The sequence below is a fragment of the Pseudophryne corroboree genome, chromosome 3 (genome assembly GCF_028390025.1).
Source record: "Pseudophryne corroboree isolate aPseCor3 chromosome 3, aPseCor3.hap2, whole genome shotgun sequence".
Classification (NCBI taxonomy): Eukaryota; Metazoa; Chordata; class Amphibia; order Anura; family Myobatrachidae; genus Pseudophryne; species Pseudophryne corroboree.
Genome location: NC_086446.1, coordinates 33,690,611 through 33,704,569, shown reverse-complemented (window position 1 = coordinate 33,704,569; position 13,959 = coordinate 33,690,611). Strand labels below are relative to the sequence as shown.

General features: G+C 48.4%; 2 protein-coding genes across 2 annotated transcripts in view; one reads left to right on the top strand and one right to left on the bottom strand.

The window, feature by feature from the left end:
* The window catches only part of LOC135057111 (uncharacterized), a 194,019-nt gene that overhangs the window by 100,612 nt on the left and 79,448 nt on the right, over window positions 1-13,959 (bottom strand). Inside the window, exon 6 of the mRNA XM_063963010.1 lies at window positions 2,936-3,018. Coding sequence (XP_063819080.1) covers window positions 2,936-3,018 — 83 coding nt within the window. The remainder of the gene's footprint in view (window positions 1-2,935; window positions 3,019-13,959) is intronic.
* Window positions 3,133-13,959, top strand: part of LOC135054614 (zinc finger protein OZF-like) — a 31,816-nt gene continuing 20,989 nt past the window's right edge. Inside the window, exons 1-4 of the mRNA XM_063957812.1 lie at window positions 3,133-3,214; window positions 4,648-4,790; window positions 5,204-5,395; window positions 6,310-6,388. Coding sequence (XP_063813882.1) covers window positions 4,686-4,790; window positions 5,204-5,395; window positions 6,310-6,388 — 376 coding nt within the window. The 5' untranslated portion in view covers window positions 3,133-3,214; window positions 4,648-4,685. The remainder of the gene's footprint in view (window positions 3,215-4,647; window positions 4,791-5,203; window positions 5,396-6,309; window positions 6,389-13,959) is intronic.

Sequence of the window (13,959 nt, the reverse complement as noted above, 5' to 3'; positions counted from 1 at the left end):
GCCGGCAGTATTCCCCGTCTCAACCAACCACCGCCAGCAGTATTCCCAGTCTCGACCATTCACCGCCGGCAGTATTCCCCGTCTCAACCAACTACCACCGGCAGTATTCCCCGTCTCAACCAACCACCGCCGGCAGTATTCCCCGTCTCAACCAATCACCGCCAGCAGTATTCCCCGTCTCAACCAACCACCGCCGGCAGTATTCCCCGTCTCAACCAATCACCGCCGACAGTATTCCCTATTTCAACCTATCACCGCAAGCAGTATTCCCCGTCTCGACCAATCACCGCCGGCAGTACTTTCCGTCTCAAGCAACCACCGCCGGCAGTATTCCCCGTTTCAACCAATCACCGCTGGCAGTATTCCCTGTCTCACCCAATCACAGACGGCAGTATTCCCCTTCTCAACCAATCACCGCCGGCACTATTCCCCGTTTCAACTAATCACTGCCAGCAGTATTCCCTGTCTCAACCAATCACCGCCGGCAGTACTCCCCGTCTCAACCAATCACCGCCGGCAGTATTCCCTGTCTCAACCAACCACCGCCGGCAGTATTTCCCGTCTCAACCAACCACCGCCGGCAGTATTCCCCATCTCAACCAACCACCGCCGGCAGTATTCCCCGTCTCAACCAATCACCGCCGGCAGTATTCCCTGTCTCAACCAACCACCGCCGGCAGTATTCCCGTATCAACCAACCACCGCCGGCAGTATTCCCCATCTCAACCAACCACCGCCGGCAGTATTCTCAATAGGAAACTTTTAGCGGAAGATTCACTTTAAGAGAACGTTGCTATTTTTTGTTAGTGTTACATTACTGTGAGAATTTCCAACAAAACCTCAATGCCAACATTTAGTACTCCTTGACCTACGGGTGCCGCGAAAAAATTCTGAGACGATAAGGGTGCCATAAACCAAGAAGGGTTGGGAACCACTGCTTTAGGAGTTTTATTTAACAACTTGTCTGGCGACGCCAGACTGGGCTTCACCTACTCGGCAGCTGCAGCCGCATATATCAGAGGGGTCTCCTGGAACCGCTGCACCCACGGATCTATCTCCAGCGTATCCCGATCACTGCTGGTCACTGTGATGGGGCAGCCCACGGCACCCGGTGCCCGAATGTATCTGCAATCATGAGCTGCGGCTTCTCTCCCCCCGTCACTGTAACCAGCTGCACTAGAAACAGCAGCCGCTGAGGCTGAGTCACAGGAGCTCTGTGGCTGGGAGTGCTGCTGTTCAGTCTGATTCTGCAGGGCGCGGAGTGAGAGGACTCTGAGCAGGCAGCATGAACGCCTCTGGGAGAACTGGAGGAAGTCTCACCTACTGCATCCGGTGTCCGTGGATGAGCTGAGGGTGCTGGGGTCCTGGGGGTGCACTCACCAGCTGAGACATTGTAGCAGGCAGTGGTTCCATAGTTACCCCCAGAGTGTTCTAATTATTATTTAGGGACGTTCTGCATTTTGCCCCATCACCCAATGTCTACCCCAACTTGTCCTTCCCCCTTCCCCTGCTCTATCATGGCTCCATCCCTACCGCTGCCTGGTCCCCCTACCCCTGGTTCCTTACCCGATTCTCAACAGCTGGCCCTCTTCTTCTAGGTCTGTCACATATCGATTGCAATGGCAGCAGCTGGAGCGTACACCCAGGCTTCATCTGTGCACGCGTAGAGGAGACGTGACACTGTCACCGACTGCCTCTCTGTCTCCTACTATCTCTCCCCAACACCCTTTCCTGTCACCCACTGCCTCTCTGTCTCCTACTATTTCTACTTGTCACCTCAATCCCCTGTCACATACTCCCTAGCATCACCCAATGTCTTTCACTATCACAATCTCCTGTCACCCACTGCCTCTCTGTCTCCTACTATCTCTACTTGTCACCTCACTCCCCTGTCACCCACTGCCTCCCCCTGTCACCTACTCCCTGGCGTCACCCACTGACTTTCACTAACACAATCTCCTGTCATCCACTGCCTCTCTGTCTCCTACTATCTCTACTTGTCACCTCACTCCCCTGTCACCAACTGCCTCCCTCGTCACCCACTGTCTTTCACTATCACAATCTCCTGTCACCCACTGCCTCTCCGTCTCCTACTATCTCTACTTGTCACCTCACTCCCCTTTCACCCACTGCCTCCCCCTGTCACCTACTCCCTGGCGTCACCCACTGTCTTTCACTATCACAATCTCCTGTCATCCACTGCCTCTCTGTCTCCTACTAACTCTCCCCATCACCCTCTTTTCCAAGTTACACTTTCCTGTCACCCACTGTCTCTCCATCTCCTACTATCTCTACATGTCACCTCACTCCCCTGTCACCCACTGCCTCCCCCTGTTACCTACTCCCTGGCGTCACCCACTGTCTTTCACTATCACAATCTCCTGTCACCCAGTGCCTCTCTGTCTCCTACTATCTCTACTTGTCATCTCACTCCCCTGTCACATACTCCCTGGCGTCACCTACTGTCTTTCACTATCACAATCTCCTGTCACCCACTAATTCTCCATCTCCCACTATCTCTCCTCGTCACCCCAACTACTGCATGCCCTTATCTCCCTCTACCACAACTGCTACCCGCTCACAGCACTTCTCAAACTGTTGCCTTCCCCCAGTTGTGCCCCAACTGCTGTATGCCCTTACCCCCTCCATACCCCCAGCACTGCTTGCCCTTAACCCGGTCGTGTTACAGGAGCGTGGCACAGCAACCGGCAATGCTCTGCGTGGATGGGATGCGTGTTACTGGCTGCCCTGTGTGCTGCAGGCTCTACATTATGAGGCCTTGAAATCAGGTGAGCAACAGGAAGGCTATGAGGTGGCTATACAGAGTACAGTGAGCAGGAGCAGCAGCAGCAACAGCAGGCAAGAGCTGGGTGCTAGGAGGACAGGAACCAGAGACCAATATAATATTACTACCCTTACAATGCTATGTACTCACCCCCGGCCACTCACCGCTCCCCTCACCCTGTAATCATGTAACACAGCCGAATTCCGCCCTGTGCGTTCCACCTGCCTTCTGATCTATTTGCGTTCCAACCTGACTTCCTGTCCGTGCGTTCCCCTTACTTCCGGTTCATGCGTTCCATAACACATTCGGTTTCTGCGGGACAACAGACTTCGGGTATGTGCGTTCCACGATGATCCCGCCCTCTACGTTCCACAGACAGGAAGTGACTTAATTTGTGATAGGAAACAAGAGAGTGACCGGCAGCAGCAGGTATTTGTATGCTGTTTATACAGGAGGAGTAGCCTATTGTGTTCTGTTATTATTATTATTATTATTATACAGGGGGAGCAGCCTGTGGTGTCCTGTTATTATTATATAGAGGGAGCAGCCTGTGGTGTCCTGTTATTTTTATTATACGGGGGGAGCAGCCTGTGGTGTCCTATTATTATTATTATTATTATTATTATACAATGGGAGCAGCCTGTTGTGTCCTGTTGTTATTATTATTATTATACAGGGGGAGCGGCCTTTGGTGTCTTTTTATTATTATTATACACGGGACCAACCTGTGGTGTCCTGTTATTATACAGGAGGAGCGGCCTTTGGTGTCATTATTATTATTATACAGCTGCAGCAGGCTATGGTGTCCTGTTATTATTATACAGGGGGAGCAGCCTGTGATGTCCTGTTAAATATTATTATACAGGGGGAGCAGCCTGTAGTGTCCTGTTATTATTATACAGGGGAAGTCGCCTGTGATGTCCTGTTATTCAAATTATTATACAGGGGGAGCAGCCTGTAGTGTACTGTTGTTATTATTATACAGAGGGTGCGACCTGTTATTGTCATTATTATTATTATACAGGGGGAGCAGCCTATGGTGTCCTGTTATTATTATTATACAGGGGGAGCAGCATGTGGTGTCCTGTTATTATACAGGGGGAGCAGCCTGTGGTGTCCTGTTATTATTATTATACAGGGGGATCATCCTGTTGTGTCCTGTTATTAATATTATACAGGGGGAGCAGCCTATGGTGTCCTGTTATTATTATACAGTGGGAGCAGCCTGTGGTGTCTTATTATTATTATTATTATTATTATACAGGGGGAGCAGCCCGTGGTGTCCTGTTGTTGTTGTTGTTATTATTATTATTATTATTATTATTATATAGGTGGAGCAGCCTGTGGTGTCCTGTTATTATTGTTATTATACATTGGGTGCAGCCTGTGGTGTCCTGTTATCATGTTATTATATAGGGGGAGCATATGTCCTCATGCCCTTACCCCTGTGCTCCCTGTTATCGTCTCCCCAATGCTCACTGTTCATCTTGCTGCGGTACATTAAACTTAAGGAATTCAGACCAATTAGCTTCAACCAACAAAGGGAAGCAGAGGACTGGATAATTTGTTGTAATTCTGGTCACATAATTATCCCTCAGTTTCTAGAATAAAATGAAAACAGAACATTGAAAACATCCCTAATTCATGTGTTGTAACATATTTTCAATTAACCTTAAGCGCTACAGCGTTGGGCACTGGTCTCTGAGGAGTGTTATGAAGCTGGTTCACAGTAACCTCTGAAAAATACTAACCAGGGCTATATGGCTGGGGGGCAAGAGGAGACTTACTGGTGACTCAATGTTATATCTCTATGTTACATGTGTTCTTTGTTATGTGTATTATATTTATTCATAACCGAGCAGTGAGGAACAAGATTATCTCCATTATAAGTCAGCTGAGGATGAGACACGTCACTGAGTCACTGAGGATGGAAAAGGACAGAAGTCATATGACTGAGAGGATACTAAATCTTACCCTGGAGATCATCTACCTGCTGACTGGAGAGGTGAGGGGATCTGGGAGCGTCACAGTGACATCACTTATATCTATAGTAATAATACAGGGACATGACTGGGGAGGTGAGGAGATCTGGGAGTGTCACAGTGACGTCACTTATATCTATAGTAATACAGGGACATGACTGGGGAGGTGAGGGGATCTGGGAGTGTCACAGTGACAACACTTATATCTATAGTAATAATACAGGGACATGACTGGGGAGGTGAGGGGATCTGGGTTTGTCAAAGTGACATCACTTATATCTTTAGTAATTATACAGGGACATGACTGGGTAGGTGCAGAGATCTAGGATTGTCACAGTGACGTCACTTATATCTATAGTAATAATACAGGGACATGGCTGGGGAGGTGAGGGGATCTGGGAGTGTTTGCAGTGATAGTATACTTTTAAATTCACAGGATTATACAGTAGTGAGGAAGACATCTGGTGAGTGTGAGGCACCCAGCAGCCGTCCCCATGTGTCAGGAGGACTAAGCAGAATCCAGAGCCCCATCACGGTGCCTCCACCTCACCCACTGATACATGAGAGGCACAATGACCAGAAGATCCTGGAACTCACCAACAAGATCATTCAGCTGCTGACTGGAGAGGTAACTGCTGGGAATGGGACATTATACAGTAACACCAGGGATGTGTCTGGGTGATGACTGGAGAGGTGACTGCTGGGAATGGGGCATTATACAGTAACACCAGGGGACGTGTCTGGGTGTTGACTGGAGAGGTGACTGCTGGGAATGGGACATTATACAGTAACACCAGGGGACGTGTCTGGATGATGACTGGAGAGGTGACTGCTGGGAATGGGACATTATACAGTAACACCAGGGGATGTGCCTGGGTGATGACTGGAGAGGTGACTGCTGGGAATGGGGCATTATACAGTAACACCAGGGGACGTGTCTGGGTTGTGACTGGAGAGGTGACTTCTGGGAATGGGACATTATACAGTAACACCAGGGGGTGTGTCTGGGTGATGACTGGAAAGGTGACTGCTGGGAATGGGGCATTATACAGTAACACCAGGGATGTGTCTGGGTGATGACTGGAGAGGTGACTGCTGGGAATGGGGCATTATACAGTAACACCAGGGGACGTGTCTGGGTGTTGACTGGAGAGGTGACTGCTGGGAATGGGACATTATACAGTAACACCAGGGGACGTGTCTGGATGATGACTGGAGAGGTGACTGCTGGGAATGGGACATTATACAGTAACACCAGGGGATGTGCCTGGGTGATGACTGGAGAGGTGACTGCTGGGAATGGGGCATTATACAGTAACACCAGGGGACGTGTCTGGGTTGTGACTGGAGAGGTGACTTCTGGGAATGGGACATTATACAGTAACACCAGGGGGTGTGTCTGGGTGATGACTGGAAAGGTGACTGCTGGGAATGGGGCATTATACAGTAACACCAGGGGATGTGTCTGGGTGATGACTGTATCATTGTGTGTGTCAGGTTCCTATAAGGTGTCAGGATGTCACTGACTGTGTCTCCATGCAGGAGGGGGAGTATATAGAGGAACACAGGGGTCTGTACAAGGACGTGATGATGGAGAATCACCGGCCCCTCACATCACTGGGTAAGAGGAGACTGTCATGTATTGTACAGGGGAGAGCAGGTATGGGGGGGCCCTATATACACACATCACCTGATAATCACATATATACACTGTTCCCAGTCACTGTGTGTCTCCTACAGATGGACCCAATAACAGAGATACCCCAGAGAGATGTAATCTCGTATCTGACTATAGGACCTTTCAGAGTCAGATGTAAATTAATTTTTTAAAACAAAACCAAATGTGCCTGTGTAAATATTTGCTATGCACGTAATTTTTTCAGCTGCGCAACTACATGTACCTTGGGGGCAGTGACAAGGGACGAAATGGGCGTGCGTATACTACCAATCTACCTACGGATGCTGGCAAAGTGTAGTAAGGGCATGTTGGAGTCAGGATGTGTGACTGACATAGCTGTCAGATAGTCACAAACATAAACGTGGGGCGGGCTTTGAGGTACTGGTGCTGACTATTGATGATTGCATGGGATTGGCTGCAAACGGCAAAAACTCACCCATCAACGCAAAATCCCTAAAGCTGCTACATCCAATGAACACTTGTTTTTTCCCCCACAAATATAGAATTGTCAGTTTTGGAGGCATTTTACATGCTCCATAAATAACTATTCAATTGCCCTGATCTGCAACAGCTTAGCAGAACCTTAAAGAACGCATTTCTGTCCTTATATTGACTTTTAAAACCACTTGTGACGCGTTTCGTGAGACCTGTGTTCACTTCATCAGATCAGGTCTGATATACTGAAGGGAAGCAGATATTATTTAAGACACCATTGTTTTTCTCTTTCTTCTACTCCATAGCAGCCTTCACAGTGGGTATCAGCCCATTCTGGATAAGTAGAAGGTAATTTTAAAACACCCCCTGGGATGTTATAAAGTGGAGCTCCTCCTCTTCCTCAGTGTCTTCTCCTTATTCAAAAAAGGTTATGTCAATATTCCTTCTCTAAAAGGTCCGGTTCACATTTCATGCCGCAGAACTGGGGACAGCACTCTCTGTCTGCCATCTGGAGCGATTCTAATAGCTGAATCTTAAGTCGTAGAGACTTCTCTGCCTTGGCTATTTTGAGCAATTGTGGATTCCTAGGAGTTTGTTAAGAAAAGATACCCTAACTGGTACCTCCATATAACTGCCATGACGCACACAATCCTTGTGGATGCCATGGCAGTTCTATACCTGGTCCTCGACCTGTGAAGCTAAACATTGTGGTTCAGTCAGGATGACATCACATCCACCTCTGGTAGAACCCACCTCTCCACAAGCTGTCTGAACACCTCTGGGGTAAAGACCATTTTTCTAGGAAGATGAAGATTGCCGATATTGACAAAATGTACCTTTCGCCTCAAAAACCTTTGCGGTTTTAGCTATCACCAAAGATCTTACATTCTACCTTGGTGGTCTACGTATGCTATGGCCGTGGCATTATTGAATTGACCTGTTTTAAGGAAAGGCTGAGCTTTGAGCAGAGCATTGAACATCTTCCTTAGCTTGATGATGTTTTTGAGATGTTAGCCTAGTTGAAGGGCCAAAGCCCCTGTAGATGATGATCCAGCATCACCTCTCTCTAATGCAGGAGTCTGGCATCATGGTCAAAATGGTCCAATTCCCCGGGTACAGGAGCCGACCCTGAGTGAGGTGACATCTGTTCAGCCACCAAAGAATGGACTGATGGATTGTTGTCAACAGCCCGAAAAGTCAGACAAGGATCAGTCCTTTGAGTGAAAGCATGCAAAAGTACACTGTCCACCCCAGTAACTTAATGCACTGTGGAACTGACACTTGCCGAAGGAAAGATAAGACTTTTTCTGCTGGCAAAAGAAAATGCCGTCAAATTCCAGATGCTTAGATGTAACCAAGTGAGACTTGGGATAAATTAACACCCAGCCATGCACCTCTAAGGCATCAGTTGTCAACTGGAGAAGAGACTTGTATATCACTATTATCAGCAGGTCATCCAGTTACGTAATAATCGTCACCTCTTTCGAGTACAAAAACTATGTCATCTGTGCCATTATTTTAATGAATACCCATGGAACCATTTCTAAAATGAAGGGAAGGGTTCTGAACTGGAAATGGACACTATCCAATGCAAACCTGAGAAAAAAGTGGTGCCAATCCCAAATCAGAACACTCTCTAGTCAGAACATGAAAATAATTGTCCTTAATGTCCTCGCTAATTGCAGCATACTTGAAACGAGGAGTTCACGTATGAGATTCTTGTTCATGAAGTACAGATAGCCTTAGAACACTAGTGGTTTGGATGGAAACCTTTGGTCAGGAGCTGTGCCAGCATATGGAACTGGAAACCATAAATTTGGAAAACTAAAACCATTCATGGTGAACTCAGTCCCGTGACCTGAACCTAGGCACATGGTGCTGGAACCGACTGTTGGGAACTCGTGCAACCTCACCTTTGAAACTCAATATAGTATTGGGCCTGGAATCAAAACTTAGAATAAAGTCAGAAATGACAAAGCAACAGACCTCAGCTGCATAGTACTGGACCCTCACCCTGATCCCAGACCTGGAACTGGAACTCAGCAACCGAACACCAGAAATGGGTAACCCAGGACTGCCACTTGCCACAGTCGCACAAACCTGGAATCCACACCCTGATGCTCAGCACTGGAACTGGGTTCTATGAGACTCAGAGCTACACCCAGCCACAAAATAGCCAGGTCAGGGTAACCTGTCACTAACCAGCCTTTTATTGTGTTAACTGATGGCCTTTACAGACAGTTGGAGATATTGGCAGTATAGACAGGACACCCAGATCAGATGGTAAGCCCAGAATCTGTTGGAGCAAATACTGAGGCACCGAAGGCAGATGGTGAAGACGGACATGCAGGTACTTGCAGTGACTGGAAACCACAGCTTATTGGTACTGGATGGTGCTGAGTACAAAGAGATCACAGAAGCAGTCAAAAGGAACAGAGCAGGAAGCTTGGGGTCCAGAACTATCCTCAGAAAGGGGTGGTATTCATGTGACCGACATCCCGCCCCCTCACTATCCCGATGGTCGGCATACCGACCAACAGGGACTATATTTCCATAGAGTGGGAATAGAACCCGCCACGGAGCCCGCAAGGGGCTTCCTGCACTTGCCCCTCCCCGCCGGGATCCCGGCGTCGGTATGCTGCCGGCGGTCTCCTGACCGCCGGTCAGACATACTACACCCCTCAGAAAGGAAACACATTGTTCTGGCAATGACTGAGGACCAGAGTTGGTTTACATAGGGTTCCATCAGACACAGTGGCTGAGCTGGTCATGTGATCATGGCTGCTGAGAACTGGTTGGACTGAGAGATCACATGATAGAATCTAATATGACCACACCCATAAAGACTGTTTACACCTGATGATGCGGTGCTCAGGCATGGTGCAGACAGCTAGGGAATGTATTGATCACAGGGAGACAACACCGTTGGACATGGTAAGTGGGGCTAAGATCCCGATGTGTGACTCACAGGTGCAAATCCAAGGTCCAGAATTGGTTGAAAGAAGAACTTTCTAAACCAGGAACATGTTGGAGTAAAACCTCAAGCCTTCCTGGGGTATTGGGACCAGGAGAATAATGCCTGATAAATACGGGTATCTGGTCTTTAGGTCGACACTCATTAGATCGACCGCTATTGGTCAACATGCATTAGGTGGATGTGGTCACTAGGTCGACATGGCAAAATGTTGACATGAGTTTTTCACTTTATTTCAATTTTTTAAGCTTTTTCATAATTTCCGATTCACAGGGACTACGATTGGGAATAGTAACCACATTGCCCGAAGCATGGTGAGCGAAGTAAGCCACGTGAGGCGACACGGTGCACTAATTGGGGTTCCCGGTCACTTTCTGAAGAAAACGACACCAAATAACTCATATCAACCTTTTTCTATGTCAACCTATTTCAGGTGTCAACCTAGTCACAGTCGACCAGTAGTGGTCGACCTAGTTACTGTCGACCCCCATGATCCACACCCCAAAATACGGCCTTATTGACTCTGACTACGTAATCTGTTATCTGTGCCCGCACAATATTTCCATTGCACCATCGATGGCTGTGTTGATTGGTAGTGCTATGTGTTTTCCTTGTCTACTGTATTGTACTTTCCCTGTACTGTACTGTTTACCTTGTATTGTATTATTTTGCCCTCTGTACAGTGCAGCTGACTTTTGGTGGCCATTAAAGTTGAATTATAATTGCTGTATTACAATAACACTAATGTTTGAACGTATACAGGTTGAGTCTCCCATTTCCAAAACACTTGGGACCAGAAGTATTCTGGATATCGGATTTGTCTGTATTTTGGAATATTTGTTGCATTTATGTATTATATATACCTTATACACATAGCCTGGAGGTCATTTTATACAATGTTTTTAAACATTTTCCATATTTCGGATACAGGAGACTCAACCTGGAAGTAATGCCTTTTAATATACTTAGTCAAGGAAGCATAGGGAGGTGTTGCTGCTTTCTTCTCCAGGGTCCATAGGCTCCACAGGAATTGCCATTGGTTATTGGAGGTTTGGAGAGAACCGGGCACCAAGCAGTTAAGCTTTTAGGTCCCAGTATGCGCTGGTCCTTCCACCCCTATACCCCAGCCCATCCAGTTTTCGTTTGGTGCCGGCAGGAGGTGGACGCACCATTTGACAGGGGGGGGAGGGGGTGCTTTCAGCAGCCCCAAGCTTTTGATTTTCATTTATTATAATGTATAATGTAGTGTCCGATAGGGACGCCTGCTCTGCCGCACCATCACGCTAGCCAAGGCGTCAACACTGGTAACTGGACCAGTGCTCTCGGCGGGGATGCCGGTAAAAGCACATGCTGGCAGGCTTCTCCGGGCCCATGGCCTCAGCAGGACACTGGGAGAGCAGGTAAGGCGATTCCCCACTGCCAAGGAATCGCGGTAGTAGCGGCCCGAACTCTGGATCTGGAGACGTTCGGAGGTGCTGACAGCAGAGGCCGCTAGCCCTGGTGGTCTAGCGGAGGATGCAAGCGACCCGCGCTTGCATCCTCCGCTTAACCACCAGGGCTATTTGTGTGTATCTGGCATCAGGGACACTTGGGGGTGATGTTAGCGTAGGGCAGGTGAGCTCTCCCCGTTAGACCCCCCCCCCCCCCCAGCCCAGGGCGTAATTCCTCTCAGAGGTTTTCCCGCTTCTGAGCTGTTCATATCTACCCTCCTCCCCCAGTGAGACACTCAGCATCCAATGTTCCACAAGCCTGCCACAGCAAGTCTCAGGAGCCGGGTCCAGCCTCCCTGTATACCTCTCCCAAGGGCCAGGTTATACAGCACTTATCCTACCAGCCTCTGAGGCTCGTGTAGTTGATTCAGTGCCCAGTGTTATATGCATTGTATGTGACTTGTTGCTAGCTACTGCTGTTTGTGCTCTCAAATTCATGCTGTACTGTTATATCTGTCCCTATATTACTCTACCTATAACCCATACCAGGTGTTTAGTAGTTCTGTACCTCACACTATGTCCTCTAAAAGCATGGTGGAGGCGGGAGCTCCTATACTGATTTCATGCAGATCCTCTTCAGCTGGCTTAGACCCTCATGATCCTGTACAAGATGGTCTCTGTTTTAGGTGTTGTGTTATGTTACATCACAACGGATTGTCACGCCAGTGTCTGTCTAAGAACCACCATGGGTGGCTTCTTTATCTCAGGTTATGATGCAGTTACTAGAACGCTTGTCGATTCCTACTTTGCCTCCACAACAGTCGTTGCCTCAACAGTTTCAGCCTGCTTTGTTGTCCCCCCTTAGGCAGCCTCCCTGGATGGACATGTTTTCGCAGACTGTCCAGAGCTTAGCTCAGACGTCAGTCGCTTTTCAAGATATGTTACAGGGCGACAGACCAGAAGCCTCTAAAGCACCTAGACGGGCTACACCTTCATCTCACTTGGCGCAGGCCTCGGATTCTGAGATGTCCTCTGCTCAGGCGGCAGACGACACGTATGCTTCAGTCCCTGGTTCTGCCTCTGGGCGGGGTGGTGGTGGGGGGATGCTCTAATGGGGATGTCCTCGCTTTAGTCAGGGCTGTTAAAACTGTCCTTAATATAGAGGAAGAGGAGCCGGCTCCTATGCCTAATGGTCCAGTCTTTAAGGACAGGGTCGTTAAGGTGGAATTTATTCAGTCAGACCAGCTCACGGAACTCATGCGTGAGGCTTGGAGTACACCTAACAGGAAGTTTCAGCTACCAAGAAAGCAGGCTTCTCTCTACCCTCTCCCAGAGGGAGTATGTAGTAAATGGGAGGTTCCCCCTTCTGTAGATGCTCATGTAGCTCGTCTAGTGAAAAGCTCTACATTGCCCATCCCCTCTGCATCCTCCCTTAAAGACGCAATGGATAGGAAAATAGAGATTTTCTCTCAGGTAGGTGTTATTACACGCCCAGCCATGGCTACTGCTTGGGTAACCACAGCTATTGAAGGCTGGATGGATGGTCTTGAGGACATTCTCCCCTCGGATGCTACCAGGGAGCAGCTCTCCTGCATTTTTCATATTAGGGAGGCAGCCTCCTGTATTGGCCGATGTAGCCTTCGATACAGGAATACTCACTTCTAAAGTGTCAGCAACTTCGGTAGCTGCTAGAAGAGTGCTCTGGCTTCACTCCTGGAGGGCAGACTCCAATTACAAGAAAGCATTGGACTCGTTACCTTTTACAGGGGATATTATTTTTGTGCTGAGCTGGACAAGATACAGTAGTAGCCATTGTCACAGCTTCTAAAACAGCCTTTCTCCCATCAGCTGTAACATAATTTCGTCCGCAGGGAAAGGCTAAGGGACAGTGATTCCCTAAAAAGTCCAGTTCCAATAAGCCAAGATCCAATCAAACCTTGGCTGCCAGACGTTTGGTCTCAAAGCCGGACAACAAGCCCTCTGCTTGATGGATATGACACCTGGCGTCAAACTACTAATGATGCCTGGACGCAGGAAGTGGTCTCCCAGGGGTACACCCTCACCTTACAGAGGCGACCTCCCCAGCGTACGGGTCTACCAGTAGATCCGGTGAAGGCTGTGGTTCTTCAACAGGCTATTCACTCCCTTCTACAATCAGGAGTCCTAATACCTGTCCCCTTACAACAACAGCGGACAGGCTTCTATTCCACACTGTCTGGTCCTTTCAAACAATTCTCAACCTAAAGTCTCTCAACAGGTCCATAAGAGTCCCCAAGTTTCGCATGGAAACCCTCCACTCCATTGCCCTGGCATTGGAACCTGGGGACTTTATGGTTTCCCTGGACATTCAGGATGCATACCTGCATGTGTCTATTACTCACAACCATCAGTGTTTCCTCAGGGTTGCTGTTAATAAGCAACGCTTTCCGTTCAGGGCTCTGCCATTTCATATCCTTCCCTACCTAGACGACCTGATGATTCTAGCACAATCGCCAGAGAATTTACAGCAACAGCTCTGATTTGCCCTCTTACAGGTGCACAGCTGGATTCTGAACCGGACAAAGGTCAGAGCCATCCTGGATTCACAGGTACAGAGGATCTTCCTGCCACCAAACAAGATATCAGCCCTTCACACTCACCTGTGCAGCTTTCTTCAATGACGGCAAGTGTCCGTT